The 17,619-nt window shown below is 45.4% G+C and overlaps 1 protein-coding gene across 1 annotated transcript in view; it reads left to right on the top strand.

Annotated features, from left to right (window-relative positions):
- LOC130130477 (receptor-type tyrosine-protein phosphatase delta) overlaps positions 1-17,619 on the top strand; it is a 118,301-nt gene that overhangs the window by 18,500 nt on the left and 82,182 nt on the right. The window contains exon 3 of the mRNA XM_056300186.1: positions 669-810. Coding sequence (XP_056156161.1) covers positions 669-810 — 142 coding nt within the window. The remainder of the gene's footprint in view (positions 1-668; positions 811-17,619) is intronic.

The following is a 17,619-nucleotide window of genomic DNA, read 5'->3' as shown; positions in this document are numbered from 1 at the left end:
AAGGGGACAGAAGGTTAACTTTAAGAGTGGGCCAATTTTGCATCGGAAATAATCCTGTGAGCTACAAAGTCAAAGCAAAATATTCTGATTCCCATAATAATACTCCCATTCTTAAAGTTAGTTGGCCATTTTGCTTTTATTTATTTATTTATTTTTACTAATTACTTCACAGCATCATGATAACACATTATGGGCACTTAGTGATGAAGTTGGACGCCTTTACAACACAAGTGTGATAACTTTGACATGAATACCCACTAAAGAACACACTAAGCAAAACTCACAGACATGGGCTGATTATCTTTGTCCGTAATTATGCTGTATTTATGATACATTTACCCACACACTTTACATCAAAACCAACTTTACTCCCAGATATCGTCTAATATGTTAAGATACTCAGTAATGAGCACAACCCCCCCCCCAAAAAAAAAACACAAAAAAAAAACCAAAAACAAAACTGGGGCTTTGTATGAGATAGATCGCAGCTTTATTTTCTTTCATGGAGAGCACTTTGTGTCAGTCACCATCAGTGTTTTTAGCCAAACGTCTTTGAGAATCATGTTTTTGTGTGTGTGTGTGTGTGTGTGTGTCTGTGCAAGGTGTCCAGTCCGTTCACTGTGGACAAAAAAAACTCCTTTAACATATCTTGTCTCTCGCACCTGCAGGTGATCGAGTTCGACGACGGCTCTGGTTCGGTGCTAAGAATTCAGCCCTTGCGCACGCCCCGAGACGAAGCCATATACGAATGCGTCGCCTCCAACAGTGTTGGAGAGACTAGCGCCACCACCAGACTCACTGTTTTACGTGGTAGGTCTTTCTCAATGAACGAGACGAAAACAAAATAAACACTAACTTGTCCCTTTCCCTCAAAGCTCCTCCAGCTGACCCAGGTAAGCTTGCATTTACTCCTTTTGTGTCTCTCCTATCCTGTTTCCCCCCCCTTTTCTTTTTCCTTTTTTTCCCCATCACTCTTTTCCACTCAGTCATGCCCAATTACAGACACTGGTTGCACTCACGTTGTCCGTGCTAACTTGATAAGATTTACTCCATTAGCCATTTGTCCAAATAAGTTTCCATTTCTAAGTGAATTAAGTCATTTGCATACAGATTCCTGACAAAATAATTAAGATGCCGGTTAAATTATGCAAATAGGCATCCGTTCCCACCCTGCGGTATTTTAGTGGGGGAAAACTGAGCAGTATTATTCAAATCAGTCAATTTTCATCTCCCCACTTAAGCTTTGATATGAACTTGACCGTGGAGAGAAAATCAGCCTCTGAATAACTTAAAATACAACACACCGGCTCACGTTGTTTTCCTGACGCTATCCAAGTCAAGTCTTTCCCCGCGTACCAATTTGTTAAGGTAATGACTGTTAATACCACGCACCGTTCCACGCAGACACATGTTATAATGCATTCAGGGGGGGTCGGTTGCTGAGCTCTGAGCTTTTTCGCTGCCGTGGCGCACAGAGAACGAACATCACTTGGCAAATATAAGGTTAGTTGACATCGCAGCTTTAATAACAGCCACCGCTAACAAACAAAAAAAAGAAAGAAAAAAAAAAGAAAAAGTTTATCTTGATTACACACAACATCCCATATAAATGCGAATGCATGCTGGCCCTAAGCACAAAAGGCCGTGTACTATCTCTCTAAAACATGACTTGTTTGGATATGAATGGAGAAAATGGCTTTAAAAAAAAAGAAAGGCCTTGGGTTTCCTGAATGAGGTGTGCTCCATTATGCACCACAATTACACAACGTGGCAAATGAGTTCCTATTGAGTAGGGAGCTCCCCTCCTATAGAGAAAAGCTGGCTCCGTGAGCCTCTGAAGCAGCTCGAACCCACCGCTGCCACCCACCCCCACCCTTCTTATCTCGCCAACGTGCCAACAAAAGGCCCTTCACAGCGTCCCCAGAGGCCGATTGAAAGAGAAAGGTGGCACGTTCACATGCGGCTCCCCCGACTGTTTACTCCTGAACACAGCATGCCTGTGTGTGTGCGTGCGTGTGTGTGTAGATAGGTGAGGGAAGAGTTGAATCATCTCCGTGGAAGCTGCTCCTCTCAGCTCCACGGCGCAGCATTAGCATGTTTATTACCATTTCCATTTCGCTCGCCCACTCCCTCTCCTTTCCCATCAATGTGCTGAAGGTGAGTGGAGCCCTATCAGGGACAAGAAACAGGGAGAAAACCATTCTTTCTGAGCTTTGCTGCAATAAAAAGGTGGGCGCGTGCACACGTGCACACACACACACACACACACACACACACACACACACACACACACACTCACAACCCGTACACACTCCTCCCTCGCACACGCAGGCAGCCAGAAGACGGCTGATTCTCTGAGTATATTTTAAACTTCAAACTGTGGGAATGCAGAATTAAGCTCTAGGACTACAGGTGCTTTCTTACATTTCCTTCTGCCTACAGCTTCTGCCTACAGGTGCTTTTCTTTTAATGTTTACCAGTGAATAACTGTGAGTCTCATGATTCATTCATCAAGTGAGCTGGATGTTGATTCACTCAATCTCAGGGAAACTCTGGGTTTCCTAAAGCAAACTGATGCTAAGTAAGTGAAGGCAACTTATTGGGGGAACGTACTTTCACAAGGTTGCACGAAGCATACGCTATATTTTGCGAGGGTGCGCAGGAGGCGAGCTCTATTTCCAAAGAATACAGTAGCATACACAAAGTATAGCATAATAAATCCTGAAATGCTGGTTTATTTTGAGTATTCGGTCTATTTGTGCTAAATGCCTTTTACAAGACGCTGCCTCACCTTCATCAAAAGTCAAATCTGCCCCCATGGTCTCCAAATGCACTTTCTGCTGTCTCTTGACTTTTCAATTAAAATGCACCAGACCTCGCACACAAGTACAAGAGATGAATAGAGAGATGAATAAATAAATAAATAAAAGTGGGCAAATATAAGTGCTAATTCACTTTGCCTAATGCATATAAAGTGACTTCATTTAGCTCATTTGAGCTCCAATGGCCTGTGGTAGCGATAGCAAAGCATATGCTGAGGAAAGCTAGCCACAGGAGGCGATGCCTAATTCCATGAAGGAAAAGCACATTGTTGAAATTGTCATGTTGAGAAGAGGGGGCTGGAGGTGACAGATCCAAAGTACTGGGGGATATTAGCATTCGGATGGGCCCCTGGCTTGATGGGAAGCGCCATTAGTAATGAACTTCCAGGCTTAGAGAATCCATTTGCATGAAAGGCGAACTGCAAAGCGTAATGATGTTCAGAGTCAAATCTGTCCGTCCAATGAATGAGGTGCTGTTTGCCTTATTGAACTTTTTTACTCCCTCCGTTTCGATTAACTGTGAGATGACGTGACTCATATGCGACTCGTGTCTTTTGAATTAAGGTCTTCTTGATTTTCACTGCAAATGAAAAGGAAATGATGAGATTGAGGGATGAAACAATTGGACATTATGGGTTTCATGGCCCAAATGTGGTTTCAGTGAACTGGCACATTTCATTTTCCCTGAATGTGTCCACAAGATATCTACACCTATCAGAGTCCTTATTACAGAGTGAATCAGTCACTAGACCATGTCACAACCCCCCCCCCCTTTTGTACCTGTCCAATCACCCCACTCTCCGCGCCATCCCGGTCGCTGCTCCACCCCCTCTGCCAGTCCGGGGAGGGCTGCAGACTACCACATGAGAGGAGGCGCTAGTGCAGTGATCAGGACACATACCCACATCCCGGCTTCCCACCCGCAGACACAGCCAATTGTGTCTGTAGGGACGCCCAACTAAGCCGGAGGTAACACGGCGGGTTTGAACCGGCGTTCCCTGTCTTGGCAGTCAACGGAATAGACTGCTGTGCTACCCGGACACCAGTGTCACAACATTTTGGGAAATTCCATCACATGGAATCGCCATAGTATTATTCTTACTTCACTCAGCTGTGATTGTTTAGAATATATGATTTAATGATATACATATATATCAGGGATACGGTTTTAAACAGTAATATCTAAAGTAAATTAGAAAGTAGGGTAGTCTAAACAACTGGGAATACATTTCATTGTCTCTGCAGGCAGCAATTGCTGTAGGATGATGTGTGCATTTGAGTGCTACAGTCCATGATTCAGGCATGATTAAGGATTTATATTGAATCTTCATACTCCCATTATACTGTCAACAGCTATTTCCTCAGCCTCGCGCACCAGCGTGGAAACTTATGCAGATGTGCAGGACTTGACAGTGAGAGCAGAAAATGGAAACCCTCTGTCCCGTGACGGAAAAACAAAATGCATCATTTCCATTTGTATGGGATGGCACATTGGCTCGGTCAAAGCCAGTTTCATTTCTGGGGGTTCTTTTCACAGACTAAGAAAGGCCTGCGACGTGATGGGTGAATATCCCCTCCGCCATGTTTGTGCTTTGAGGTTGTTACTCAGAAAAATGGCTTCCAACATTTACCATGCAAGATAAAGATTTTTACTGTCCAAATCACATTTTATGTCAGCTGTTGACAGCTGCTGAGCGAGGCAATTGCTTTTAATGTAATTATGCGCATATGAAATTTATGGACACATAAAAAGATACTTATCAGTATAGTACCGGCCATCCGAGCCCATGTGTTTTGCTTTGCCTTGACAGCCACAAACAGGGACCTGTAGATGGAGGATGAGGAATGATTATGAGCTTGAAGATAAGTGACATATTCTTTGAAATTCACCTCAGAGCTGTTCAGTTACGTACACTTTTGCATTATTTCATGTATGCACAAGGCTTTTCTTCAAATTGGTGCCGAACTACAAATAAACAAAACCTTTACTAAGTGCTGGAATTGTTTGTAAAGGATAAAAAAAAATGAAACAATAGGTAAAAATGGCTGTGTCAGCGGTATTGGACTGCTGAGGTAAGCAGTGAGGACAAAGCAGGTGGCCAGTGTAAGACTGCCGGGCTCCAGATCACCGGCTTGCAAAAGGCGATGGAGCGCAGCGGGCCAGCAGCTAGCCCACACCTCTGTAAGGTTGACTGGGGAGAGCACCTTCACATGTCGAGCCCCAGGCTACCACATGGAAACCCAATTTGCTGAAAATAAAATGTTCCCTCCAAAAGAATTGAACTTTGGAAAACGTGGACTTCTCATAACCACCCAATTGAACTTTTTTTTTTTTTTGTGGACGAGTCATTTATCAAGTTATGCCTAAACTCCCAATACCTGTAAGTTATAGAGTGTAACCGCACCTTGCTCTCATGTGACCATCACCCTGATTTTAAAGTACAGCAATTCTATTACACATGTATAAACTGCTGACCGATAACAGTTTCCGGTTATTTTGGAAAACAGTGGCTAATTCCGTTATTAATTATGTTGGTGGGGCATCCGGGTGGCATGGCTGTCTATTCCGTTGCCTACCAACACGGGGCTCGCCGGACCGAATCCCTGTGTTACCGGCTTGGTCGGGCATCCCCACAGACACAATTGGCCAGGTCTGCGGGTGGGAAGCTGGATGTTGGTATGTGTTCAGGTCACTGCACTAGCGCCTCTTCTGGTCGATTGGGGCGCCTGTTCAGGTGGGAGGGAGAACTGGGGGAGAACAGCATGATCCTCCCACGCGCTACGTGCCTCTGGTGAATCTCCTCACTGTCAGGTGAAAAGAAGCGGCTGGCGACTCCTCATGTATCGGAGGAGGCATGTGGTAGTCTGCAGCTCTCTCCAGATCGGCAGAGGGGGTGGAGCAGCAACCGGAACAGCTCGGGAGAGTAGGGTAAATGGACAGGTACAATTGGGGCGAAAAAGGGGGGGGGGGTTCAAAAATAAATAAATAATTGATTGATGGATTGATGGATTGGTGGATCTGCTCCTATGAGTTTTACATTCAGCTGTTTGACTTGATACTTAAATATAATTAAATGATTTAATTAATGGACCTTAAAATAATGCAATAATGTTAAAAACGTTGTACATTTCTTCACATTAATCCAACTTGAAGTGCATTCCTCCAGCTGAAAGTGCATTCCAGACCCCCCCCCGCCCCCTTGTAACCGGTGCATATATAAGCCATGATCTACTGGTGTTTTGGCAGCTGTAGTGCATTCTCCGAAATCTCAGAGTAAAATATGACCTGGTGTGATCGGTCGGAAATTATGCATCACAGAAAACATCTTGTAAATTCATTTTTATTACTTCAGTATGCAAAAAAAAAAATGCATTTTTCCTTAATGACTATTTTCGGCTAGTCGTTGTACTTTTTCCAGCTCGTCCAAAGAAATCGCTCCATGCGGACCCGCGTGACTTCAATCATCAGACGTTTGCATCGTCCAATGAATAAATCCAGCAGCTGAGGAAGTGACACGTATTGACCCGGCGCTATTTCCATTTCAATTCCAAGCATCTCAGTCTCATATGTCACAAAAGTGGGACAGATAATGACAAGTTATTCATTATCGTAATTAAAAAGATTGAGCTGACTGTCCCGAAGAAATTGATCTCTCTGCACAAAAAAATACCCCCCTTAAGGTTTTGCTGTTTAATTAATAGCAGGAGTGAATCGGTATTTGTACAAAGCCCGGTGTGATTTAAGACAAAAAAAAAAAAAAGCAAGCCCTGCTAACAAGATGGATGTGTGGCTTCACGGTCTGATAGCGAGTGAGAAAACAGCTGCCGGAGCCACAAAAGGACTTGCGTGATAGATAATGCGGTGTGCGTTGGCTCTGTGTATTTGTTTTAATAAAAGTAAACACACCTTCCGATATCAATCATCAGTGATTCAGAAAAATTAGGTGTGGGTTTTCCTCCTCGTTGGCCTCGGTAACAACACAGTAACCCCAGGTATCACTAATGGCGCTGCAATTAGGTGCTTAGCGAATTGGAAATGCAAATTATTTCCCACATCGTCTCCTACGTGACCTCACAAATGTGAAGGCAAGGTTAGAAACCAAAGTGATTTGCTCCTTTCGATTCAATTATTTCTCAAAGGAGTCAATGATCGCATAGTTTGTGATGTCTCGGTGCCAACAGCTGTAGTCTATTAATATCGGTGCCTAATAAATGTGTAAGGTCGTTTTCCAGCGTAAATACACTTTTGAGCTCACCATCATGTTGCAAAATCTGAATTGTCTCAACATTTGTCTGTCAACTTGACAACCATTTTGCTAATACATCTACATTATGACAGCACGGTGGCGCAGTGGTTAGATCAGTAGCCTCACAGCAAGAAGGTCCAGGGTTCGAGCCCTCGGGTACTCCAACCTTGGGGGTCATCCTCTGTGTGCAGTTTGCATGTTCTCTCCGTGTCTGTGTGGGTTTCCTCCAGGGGCTCCGATTTCCTCCCACAGTCCAAAGACATGTAGGTCAGGTGGATCGGCCATACTAAATTCTCCCTAGGTGTGAAAGTGTGTATGTGTTTGTCAGCCCTGTGATGGCCTGGCGGCCTGTCTGGGGTGTCTCCCCGCCTGCTGCCCAATGAATGCTGGGATAGACTCCAGCATCCCTGCGACCCTGAGAGCAGGATAAGCGGTTTGGATAACGGACTCAACTCAGTGTCTCGCCGTTCTGCCTTCTGTCGGTTTTCCTGGCCCGGTAGGAAGACTCACCTGGTCTCCAACACTCCCCATAAACCCCTGCTGGTTCCAGCTCCTGCCCTTGGTTTTGTGTTTGCTACCCCAGCTCCGCCATGAGATACTAATTGAGTTAAATATTATATGCTCAGTGTTTGTTGGAAGAGGTTTGGATATCAGTTATGCAGCAGTGTGAGTTAGTTTTGGTGACTCTGCGTCTTGTCTCACCAGAAAGAGAAAGATCTACATTATATTTTAATATACTGTAGTGACCTACTTTAAGCAGGTTAGACATTCACTATGTTTACCAGAGACTGTCCCTTTAAGACAGTGGGTTCAGGGGTTAGCAGAAGGGGATTGTGTGTAGACGCGAGGTTGAGGAGGTTTGATGTGTGTGTGTCTGTGTGTGTGTGTGTGTGTGTGTGTGTGTGTGTGTGTGTGTGTGTGTGAGCTTGCATGTCGATCAGCCCGAGTTTATGATCGTGAACTGTGTACTTTGAGTTGGGTGGAGAAAATAAACGACCCTGCGGCTGTGCGGTCAAAAGGGGAAGTGGTCTCATCTCCTTTCTGTCATCCTCCCGCAATACTGTGGCGTGTTGTAGCAAGTTTTGGTGGATCTTCTTGTTAAATTTGCACCATGAAATATTCCACTGACCGGGCCAGATGGGACTCGGGGGTCATAAGATGCGAGAGCTTAAGCCGGGAATTGCTAATGTTAGCGGCTTTGATCTTAGCTGCACTCAAAAGTCATTTTCTACTAGATTAATCGGGTACTTCAGGGTCACCCCTAATGCATCTAATGATGCTCACCAGAAAGTCTTCAAGGCTCGTAAGGGTTTGCAGCTAATTAAAATCAAACAACTTTGGATTGGGATAAAGTGATGTGGTACGACTTGAATTTGGTGGCAGTGCGCTTAATTAGCCTATAAGTAGTCTATCACATGCCCGTTTGAAATCGATTAATCGTAACGCCTCATTAGGTGGTTTTAGGTTGCGTGAAGCAAAAAAAAAAATGGAGGAAATGCATCATCAAGATGTCTCACCGCGAGCTCAAAATTGACCTGTCAACGATCAAAACAAGGAGTCGCCAAACAGCCAGTCCTGTAATAAGAGTAATGCAACCACTGCCCTCTGAGACCCCCACCCCACTCCCATTCCCACCCCCATCTACTCCCTCTGCCACTTCAGGGAAGAACGCGTCTGCTGAAACCAAAAGTCCCGATATAACCCCTTATTCCATTAAGGCCCTTGGAGAGCGAAGATGTCTGCTCTACAGGGCGTTAGCAAGTATGAGTAATCTCTAGGAGCCACCTCTTAACCATATAAATTATTGAAATGACTTTTTTTTCCCCTTTCTCCTCTTTTTACCATTTCGAGTGAAGTACCTTTCTCCGGAGAGGAACTCAACTTGTGTGAGGTCAGAGTCGTGGACGTTTGTAGGATATGGCGCCCAGAGTACCCGTCTCATCATACCAAGCTCGGCTGCAAGAGCCCAAAATCGTGACCTGTTAAGATATCCTGAACCGACATGTCCACGTGTCAGAGAGGTTCACGTTGGGAGACATTCGGAGATTATTCTGACAGCGTTACCAGTGTATTTTTCTTCTAATGTGCACTCACACACAGTGAGTACACACACATATATACATGTAAACATGCTCTGCTTTTTTACACATCACACATTTATAACATGCAACTCAGTGCATACACCGACAACGGGCCCTGATCTATCATCTCCAAGATATTAAAAACTCCTGCTGACCAAAATGACCCACTTGCTTCTGAATGTACAAGTACATGAAGGTTAATGAAGCAACTCAGTGTCTCGCCGTTCTGCCTTCTGTCGGTTTTCCTGGCCCGGTAGGAAGACTCACCTGGTCTCCGACACTCCCTGTAAGCCCCTGCTGGTTCCAGCTCCTGCCCTTGGTTTTGTGTTTGGTACCCCAGCTCCCGCCATGAGATATTAATTGAGTTAAATATTAGATGTTCGGTGTTTGTCGGAAGAGGTTTGGGCATCCATTATGCAGCAGTGTGAGTTGGTTTTGGTGACTCTTTGCATCTTGTCTCACCAGAAAGAGAAAAGGGACTGGGGGAGATGTGAGTGTTTTCTTCTACTTGTGTGAGAATGGGATAGGTCTGTGTGTGTGTGTGTGTGTGTGTGTGTGTGTGTGTGTGTGTGTGTGTGTGTGTGTGTGCGGGACGGCAGCTGAAGCAGACAGTCTCATCTTTTACACCTCAAGAGCTTTGTGGACAGGAGATGAATGATAGATGATTTTCTTTTCTTTCTTTAGATGGATTCTAAATTTAACAACATGCGCTGTTCAAAAGGGGAACTGTCAAAGGGAGAGGCATATACTGTGGAGACACTCGTGTACACACACACACACACACGCATGCATGCACACTCGCATGCATGCACTCGTGCACACATGCACACACACACGTAGTATTGAACTTAATAACCTGTGACAAACACGCTCCAAGTGGATGTGAGAAGGTCAAACATACAGCGAATAATTTGAAATGTTAAAACAGAATAAACAGCCATGATGAGTCCCAGGGTAGTCGTTTGGAAATGAAAGCGACAGTCTTTGAGAACAGAGGCGTCTCTATGGAGGGAGAGGAGGAGGAAGGCGGTTGTGTCGTGGTTTATATTTCCCACCATGTCCTCTGTATTTACAGATGCCTAATGCACTTCAGAGGAGCAAATGTGGGTTGATGGACTGTTTGAATAATAAAAAAAAAGCCTTTTAAGGTACATCTCATGTAAGAGAGAGAGAGTGACAGAGAGAGAGAGAGAGAGAGAGAGAGAGAGAGAGAGAGAGAGAGAGAGAGAGAGAGAGAGAGAGAGAGAGAGAGAGAGAGAGAGAGAGAGAGAGAGAGAGAGAGAGTGACAGAGAGAGAGAGAGAGAGAGAGAGAGAGAGAGATCCATCTCAGCTTTGTGTTTGGCAAATAGCTCAAAGAAGTGTCGAAGCAGTTTCCTCCCTCTTCCTTTATGAATATTACTAATAATAACAGAAAAAAAAGGCTGGCTGATGGTCAGTAGAATGACAACAACATAAGAGCCCCCCCCCCCCGCGCTTCCACACACTAAATAAATGGGGCACTGTTTTCTGAAGTAAATTGAATCATCGCTCAAGGTAACAACCAGCAAATGGAATGTGCAAAGTAAAATCCTGGAAAGGGAGGGAGAGGGACAGAAGGCAAGGAAGGACGGAGACAGAAAAGAAAAAGATACCGGGGGAGAAAGCTTAGCCATCGGGGCGTCTTTTGAACTGTCTGCGATGACAAGTGAATGGATGGAGGCTGAAGGGGATACTCCGCACACAGGGCAATAATAGCAGCCTCGATCCCGGCCCAGATCTCGTGAGCTCAGTTTTCGCGACACAAGATAACGGTCCGGAGAGCAGCCGTTGAGACCAGATTGAGTCCGGCACCTGGACGCTGGATCGATCAGTGGACTATGTGGGTCAGTTGAGCTGATGATGTGGATGAGCGCGCCATATTTCGAACACAACAACAGCAGCTGCACAAGGAGGAGTTAGTATCGATGCTGCTATAGAATTAGCTTTTATCAAAGATGTGGCCCTGTGATGGCCTGGCGGCCTGTCCAGGGTGTCTCCCCGCCTGCCGCCCGGTGACTGCCCCCGTGACCCTGAGAGCAGGATAAGCGGTTCAGATAATGGATGGATGGAAAGATGTTTACAAAGGCATCAAGATTCAGAATCAGAATACTTTATTCATCCCCGAGGGGAAATTGGGTTCGTGGACAGATGTAATGTCTAGCTACATCGACTGGCCTGCTAGAAGTAGTATTGTTTACTACTAGCACACCGGCACATGTGTAAATGGGTTTAACAGCAACACAACATCCTGTTGTGTTGCCGTTAAGCCCACTGAGGCAAATTTGTAATTTGTGATATTGGGCTATACAAATAAAATTGGTTTGATTTTGAGTTGATTTAAATGTGGTGCATCGTGAGATTGGTGACTGTTTGGATGTTTTTTAAGTATACCCCTATTTTGTATTTGTTTTTTTTTGGGGGGGGGATTTTTCCCTTTTTCTCCCCAATTGTACTTGGTCAATTACCCCACTCTTCCGAGCCGTCCCGGTCGCTGCTCCACCCTCTCTGCCGATCCGGGGAGGGCTGCGGACTACCACATGCATACCTCCTCTGATACATGTGGAGTCACCAGATGCTTCTTTTCACCTGACAGTGAGGAGTTTCACCAGGGGGACGTAGTAGATGTGGGAGGATCATGCAATTCCCCCCAGTCCCCCCCCCGAACAGGCACCCCCGACTGACCAGAGGAGGTGCTAATGCAGCGACCATCACACATACCCACATCTGGCTTCCCACCTGCAGACACGGCCAATTGTGTCTGTAGGGACGCCCGACCAAGCCGGAGGTAACACGGGGATTTGACCTTGCAATACCCGTGTTGGTAGGCAACAGAATAGACCGCCACGCCACCTGGTCACCCCATATGCACTTGACTTTCTGAGTGGGAGTTTAGAGTAGCAGCCAATGAGGGAGGAGAGTATAAGCATCGGTGTGATTTTGAAATAATCTTGTATAAGAAAGAAAATTGCTGTGATAAGAAGAAAAAAAATCTCCTCTATACCACACAAATGGTTAAAACCATTCTGGCACTCAGAAGGCAGAAGAAAAGACAACTATAGTGTGGAAGAAAGTCATGGACATCAGTGGCGGAGGCGAATGCCTGGGAAAGTCTCTCTTTCTCTCTCTACCTTTGCCCGAGGTGATCCCCACTAAGAACAGTACATCTGGCTGGCTGACATGTTGTCTCTAAAGCAAGGGGGGCATCTGAGCATAAATGGAGCTTTGTGTTTGGCTTTCCGCCTGCCCAGCCAGGCCTGTAGAGAAAGGCCCCTGCTTCCACGCCCCTTCCTGCTTCATCTCTCCTTTTCATCTCTGTCTTTACCCATCCATTTTAGCAGCACTGCTAAGGGGCATCTGACACTCATGCATGCCCCCCCCCCTCTTATTTTCATCCTCTCTTCCCCCCACTTCGCCTGCTTATGTTGTAAATGGAAGTAGATCACAGCTAATCCGTCATGTTTATGAATGACACGGGGCTGTGGGAGACGCGGTGCGCCTCACCGGCAGTGGCGTAGATCTCTGTCGCACGCCCTCCGCTCAGCTGATCCAATCTGCCCCGGCAATAATGGCCGTAAAAGATGTGTATGGGAGATGGCAGACCGGGAGCCGCGCTATAGTTTGATGTAGTTTCCCTCTAAGCCCCCCCCCCCCACCCCACCCCCCCTTGTCACAGTGGAGTGGTGGGAAGGGGTAATTTGGCCAAGACAGCACTTCAATAGATGCCCTGCAGGTCAGATGGTCAGCAAAGTCATGAACATTTGACATCCAGTACAGAATAAATTCCCTTATAGCCTCCGTGTTGGGGTCTGTAACACTTTACACTATAACTAACTTGGTAGCATTAGTCACAGCTCTCCTGGTTTACACAAAAATATTAAGGATTGCTTCTTCTTCTTTTTTTCACAGACCTGAGAGTACCTATTTGACTTTCAAAATGTCCTATTGTGGTACCTTTATTTTTTAAATGTTCACCCCCTTTTTCTCCCCATATGTATCCGGCCAATTATCCCACTCTTCCAAGCCATCCTGGTCACCTCTCCACCCCCTCTGCTGATCTGGAGAGAGCTGCAGACTACCACATGCCTCCTCCGATACATGAGGAGTCGCCAGCCGCTTCTTTTCACCTGACTGTGAGGAGTTTCACCAGGGGGACGTAGCACATGAGAGGATCATGTTATTCTCCCCAGTCCCCCCCCCCAAAAAGGCGCCCTGCCCGACCAGAGGGAGCACTAGTGCAGCAACCAGGACACATACCCACATCTGGCTTCCCACCCACAGACACGGCCAGTTGTGTCTTTAGGGACTCCCAACCAAGCCAGAGGTAACACAGGGATTCGAACTGGTGATCCCCGTATTGGTAGGCCACGGAATAGTCCGCCATGCCACCCGGGCGCCCACGTTACTGTTTTTAAAGTTTGTTAACATGACTTCAAACGTATCTAGATTCAGAGTTTATACAAGCCAAATGTCATTGAGAATGAGGAATAGCTGGGAGTATTCATCTATGAAGGGTCTTATTTCTTCCTTCCTTCCATCTTTCCTTTTCTTCTTTTTATAAAAAATAAAGGCCCTGATGATTAATTGATTAACTCAACAATGGTTCTCTCATAATCTCGGGCATTAGCCAGGGATTTTTAAATGGCAAATAAGCAGCATTCAATTAATTATACAATCTCAAAGGGGATTTATGGAAGTAACAATCAGCACAGGGTAAATGGGGGAGAGGATGCTATTTTTCACCGAGACAGAGTGCCAGAGACCCAGGGTTAAGAGAGCTTTCTACTCGCCTTTCCTCCCTCTCTCTTCCATGTCATTGCTTATCATACCCCCCCCCCCACACACACACACTTGCTCTCTCTCGCTCTCTCTCCTCAATTCTCTCATCATCTACCCCAGCTCCACTGTGTGCATGCGGTACGTAAACTCCGGTTTATGTCGAGCCTGCATACATTACAATCTTTAATGAACGCGCCGCATGCAGTTGAGCGAATCCCCTCCTTCACAGCCCCGACCAGACAACAAAGGTTGAATAAAAGATGTCAGTCAGTCAGTTTTCAGCAAATCTGCAGAATACAGGGCATCCAGGTGGCGTGGCAGTCTATTCTGTTGCCTACCAACACAGGGTTCGCTGGTTCGAATCCCCGTGCTATCTCCTGCTTGGTCAGGCGTCCCTACAGACACAATTGGCCATGTCTGCAGGTGGGAAGCCGGATGTGGGTATGTGTCCTGGTCGCTGCACTAGCGCCTCCTCTGGTTGGTCAGGGCGCCTGTTCGGGGGGGGGAGAACTAGGGGGAATCGTGTGATCCTCCCACGCGCTACGTTCCCCTGGCAAAACACCTCACTGTCAGGTGAAAAGAAGCGGCTGGCGACACCACATGTATCGGAGGAGGCATGTGGTAGTCTGCAGCCCCCCCCTGCTTGGCAGACGGGGTGGAGCAGCAACCGGGACAGCTGGGAAGAGAGTGGGGTAGTTGGCCAAGTACAATTGGGGGGGAAAGGGGGGGGGCAAAATCTTCAAAATACCTTTGAGACGATGAGATGTAGTTCACTTTAACTGTTTTGTGAGGGGCCAACTTCTCTTTCAGCAGCAAATGCAGGGCATTACATTATATTGAGTCAGCTGTGGCACATTAAGAGGAATATTCATGGCTGTGCACCATCCAGGCAGAGTAAACTGATGAGTTAAATGAAGTTAAAGTCTCCAACTCAATTTTCTGCTTTTTACCTTAAGATGCTTTTTTTTTCTAGTTTGTTTGAAGGCTGTGGATTCCACCACACCCATTTGATGTGCAGGAGCATATCCGTAAAAACATCCGTCCTTGAAATCTGAAATTGCGTGTACTGCTCTTGAATTAGTAGTCACTTGAATGTAACACAGTTAAGTCTTCATAGCTGTCCACCGTTGCTGTTCTTGGCACACTTTGACCAGTACATATTGTCATTTACCAGAATCAGAATCATATTTATGGGCCATGTAGGTTTGCACATACATGGAATTTGACCCCGGTTTTGTGGCTCTCTCAGTGCACGTAACATACTAGAATAACAACACTATAACACAACAATCTTCAGATATATACACAAGGATTGACGTATACAGGGGGAATAAGAGGTGATAAGGTGCAGCGGTGCAGAGAATATATCAGAGAATATATGGAATGGGTTGTGACCAGGGCATGATGGGTCTGCAGTGATGTTGCCTGCCCGTTTCTTGACTCTGGAGGTGTGCAAGTCCTGAATGGAGGGCAGGTTTACTTCACGTCCAGTAGCCAGTGTACGGTCTTCGTCTTGAGTTTCACATTTTGAACAATGGGCCTCATTCACAAACGATACATACACACAAATCTGTGCGTAAACCGTCCGATATTCTTCAATATTTTCGTGCCTGAATTTTTTCTTACTCTGTGAACAGATTTAGAGCTACCTCAGACAGTGTGTACGCACAAGTGATGAAGGACCCTCTGTGTTAGAAAGCGTAAACACACACCTTTTAACTAAATGCATATCATATAGAACCGCATTCATAAAAAAAGACATTAAGAGACTAAAATATTTAAAACTGTTACTTTCCTAATGCACTAGCCAACATTTATATAATAACCCATCAAATTGACACCTTTTCATCCTCATCAAATATTGTCATAATTAAAATATTCAACTATAAAAACTGAGTGTCCCCAGTCGGAGTATGTGAGAGTTTCCATATTGAAATGGAACAGTTTCGGTTTTAATTTTTTTTATTGACTAGGCCAATAATGATTGGCTACTCCCACCAATTTCTAGTGCCACCAGTTTGCACATATGTAGCAACGGACTACTTGGTAGCCTATCAAAAGGGCTGCATGCCAGCCACTGTTGGAGCAATAGGCTGCATCCACCTGCGCATCAAAGCAGCATCTACCGTCGCCATCCAATTTATGAATGGAAAAAAACTACCATTCAGTCCAAGTGCAGGTAATCTGTGATGCTGACGGCCACATGTTCAACGCTGTGGCCCGCTGGCCAGGAGATACCTGCAACTCATTCGTTTTACGCAACAGCGTGGTGGGAGCACATTTGGAGGCAGCACCTGTGAGGAGCCGACGGTTTGTTGGTGAGCATCTTTTATGTAGGCTATTACATTTAAACTATTTATTCCGTTTCTGCTAAAATAGTTTATCTTGTTTAGGTGACAGGGGATATGGCCGAAAAACATGGCTGATGACACCATTTGCCAATCCTGTAACCCCTCAAGAGGTGCGCTACAACCACATCCATGCCCGCTGTAATAGAGCGCTCCTTTGAGCTGCTCAAGGGCGGTTGGATGTTTTCGGACACAGCCGGGGGGCAAGCTTCTGTATTCCCCTGAGAAAGTGTGCAGAATCATTCTGCCATGCTGTGTCCATCACGAAATTGCAGTGGCTTGCGGCATTCCTTTACCCCCTAGAACAGAACCCCAGGTAGGCACACACAAATGTGGCTGCACCCCAGGCTCTCCACGAATCCAGCATCTCTATTGACGGTAAGTTAAAATGCCTAATCAAACTGAATAATACTGTTATGAGAATAACTGGCTTTTCAATGCTAGACATGTAAACATGTTCCGAAAATGAAAGCACTAATGCAGCTATGTTAGCTACCACACTGTATCCGGAGCATGTCTTAATTTTACTGAAGCAAATGAAACACACAGGACTTCAAAACATGCACTTATTTATCACTGAAGACATCGAATAATTGTTTCATTAATGTATTTGTGGCCTGTCGCTATCTCCTTCACAGCATCCAGCAGAACCAGCTGGTTTTGGGCAGCCTCGCTGGACGCGGGCATGCCAATGAGATTCCTGGGGTGTGCTAGTTTGGGAGGTCAACTTGTGTGGCTGTCAACTTGGAGTGAGGCGCTGACGGATCGTCATTCTCCACCCCTGCATCACCTAGGCCTATGATCCAAATTAGAAATGTTGTTTGCATTGATATTTTCATATGAATAAAAATTTAAAAATGTCATTCCAATTGCATTTTGTGCTCATTTATTAGAAAAAAGAAAAAAAGAATAAAAACACGGGCAATTCAAAATATCATCTTAAAATTATAGAATAAATGACGTCTGGGTCCTTGCTAGAGGTTATCGCTTTCACCCTCATTTCTTGGAAGGATCTCACTTGTAGATGTTTGTTCAATAATTGCGGTGAATCTTTCATCTTGGGCTGACAGATCAGGTGGTCCTTGTCCTCCACCTGTTTCCTCCTATTTCTTCTGCTCTGTTAACCTTTTTTTTAGCATCAACTTTAATATCAAACCATTTCTTTTTCACCTGAGTCACAGTCCGCATCTCAGGGGGACATGACATTTACTGCCTCGGTTATTACAGCCCAAGCCTCATTTTTTATTTTTTTTCTTATTTTATTTTTTTTACCATTGTCACTGCAGAGGAAACACTAAAGAAAAGTGTACTTTTCTGGCTTCTACC

This window comes from Lampris incognitus, chromosome 20, assembly GCF_029633865.1.
Source record: "Lampris incognitus isolate fLamInc1 chromosome 20, fLamInc1.hap2, whole genome shotgun sequence".
Lineage (NCBI taxonomy): Eukaryota > Metazoa > Chordata > Actinopteri > Lampriformes > Lampridae > Lampris > Lampris incognitus.
Note: the sequence above shows the minus strand (reverse complement) of the source record. Positions and strands in the feature narration are given on the sequence as shown.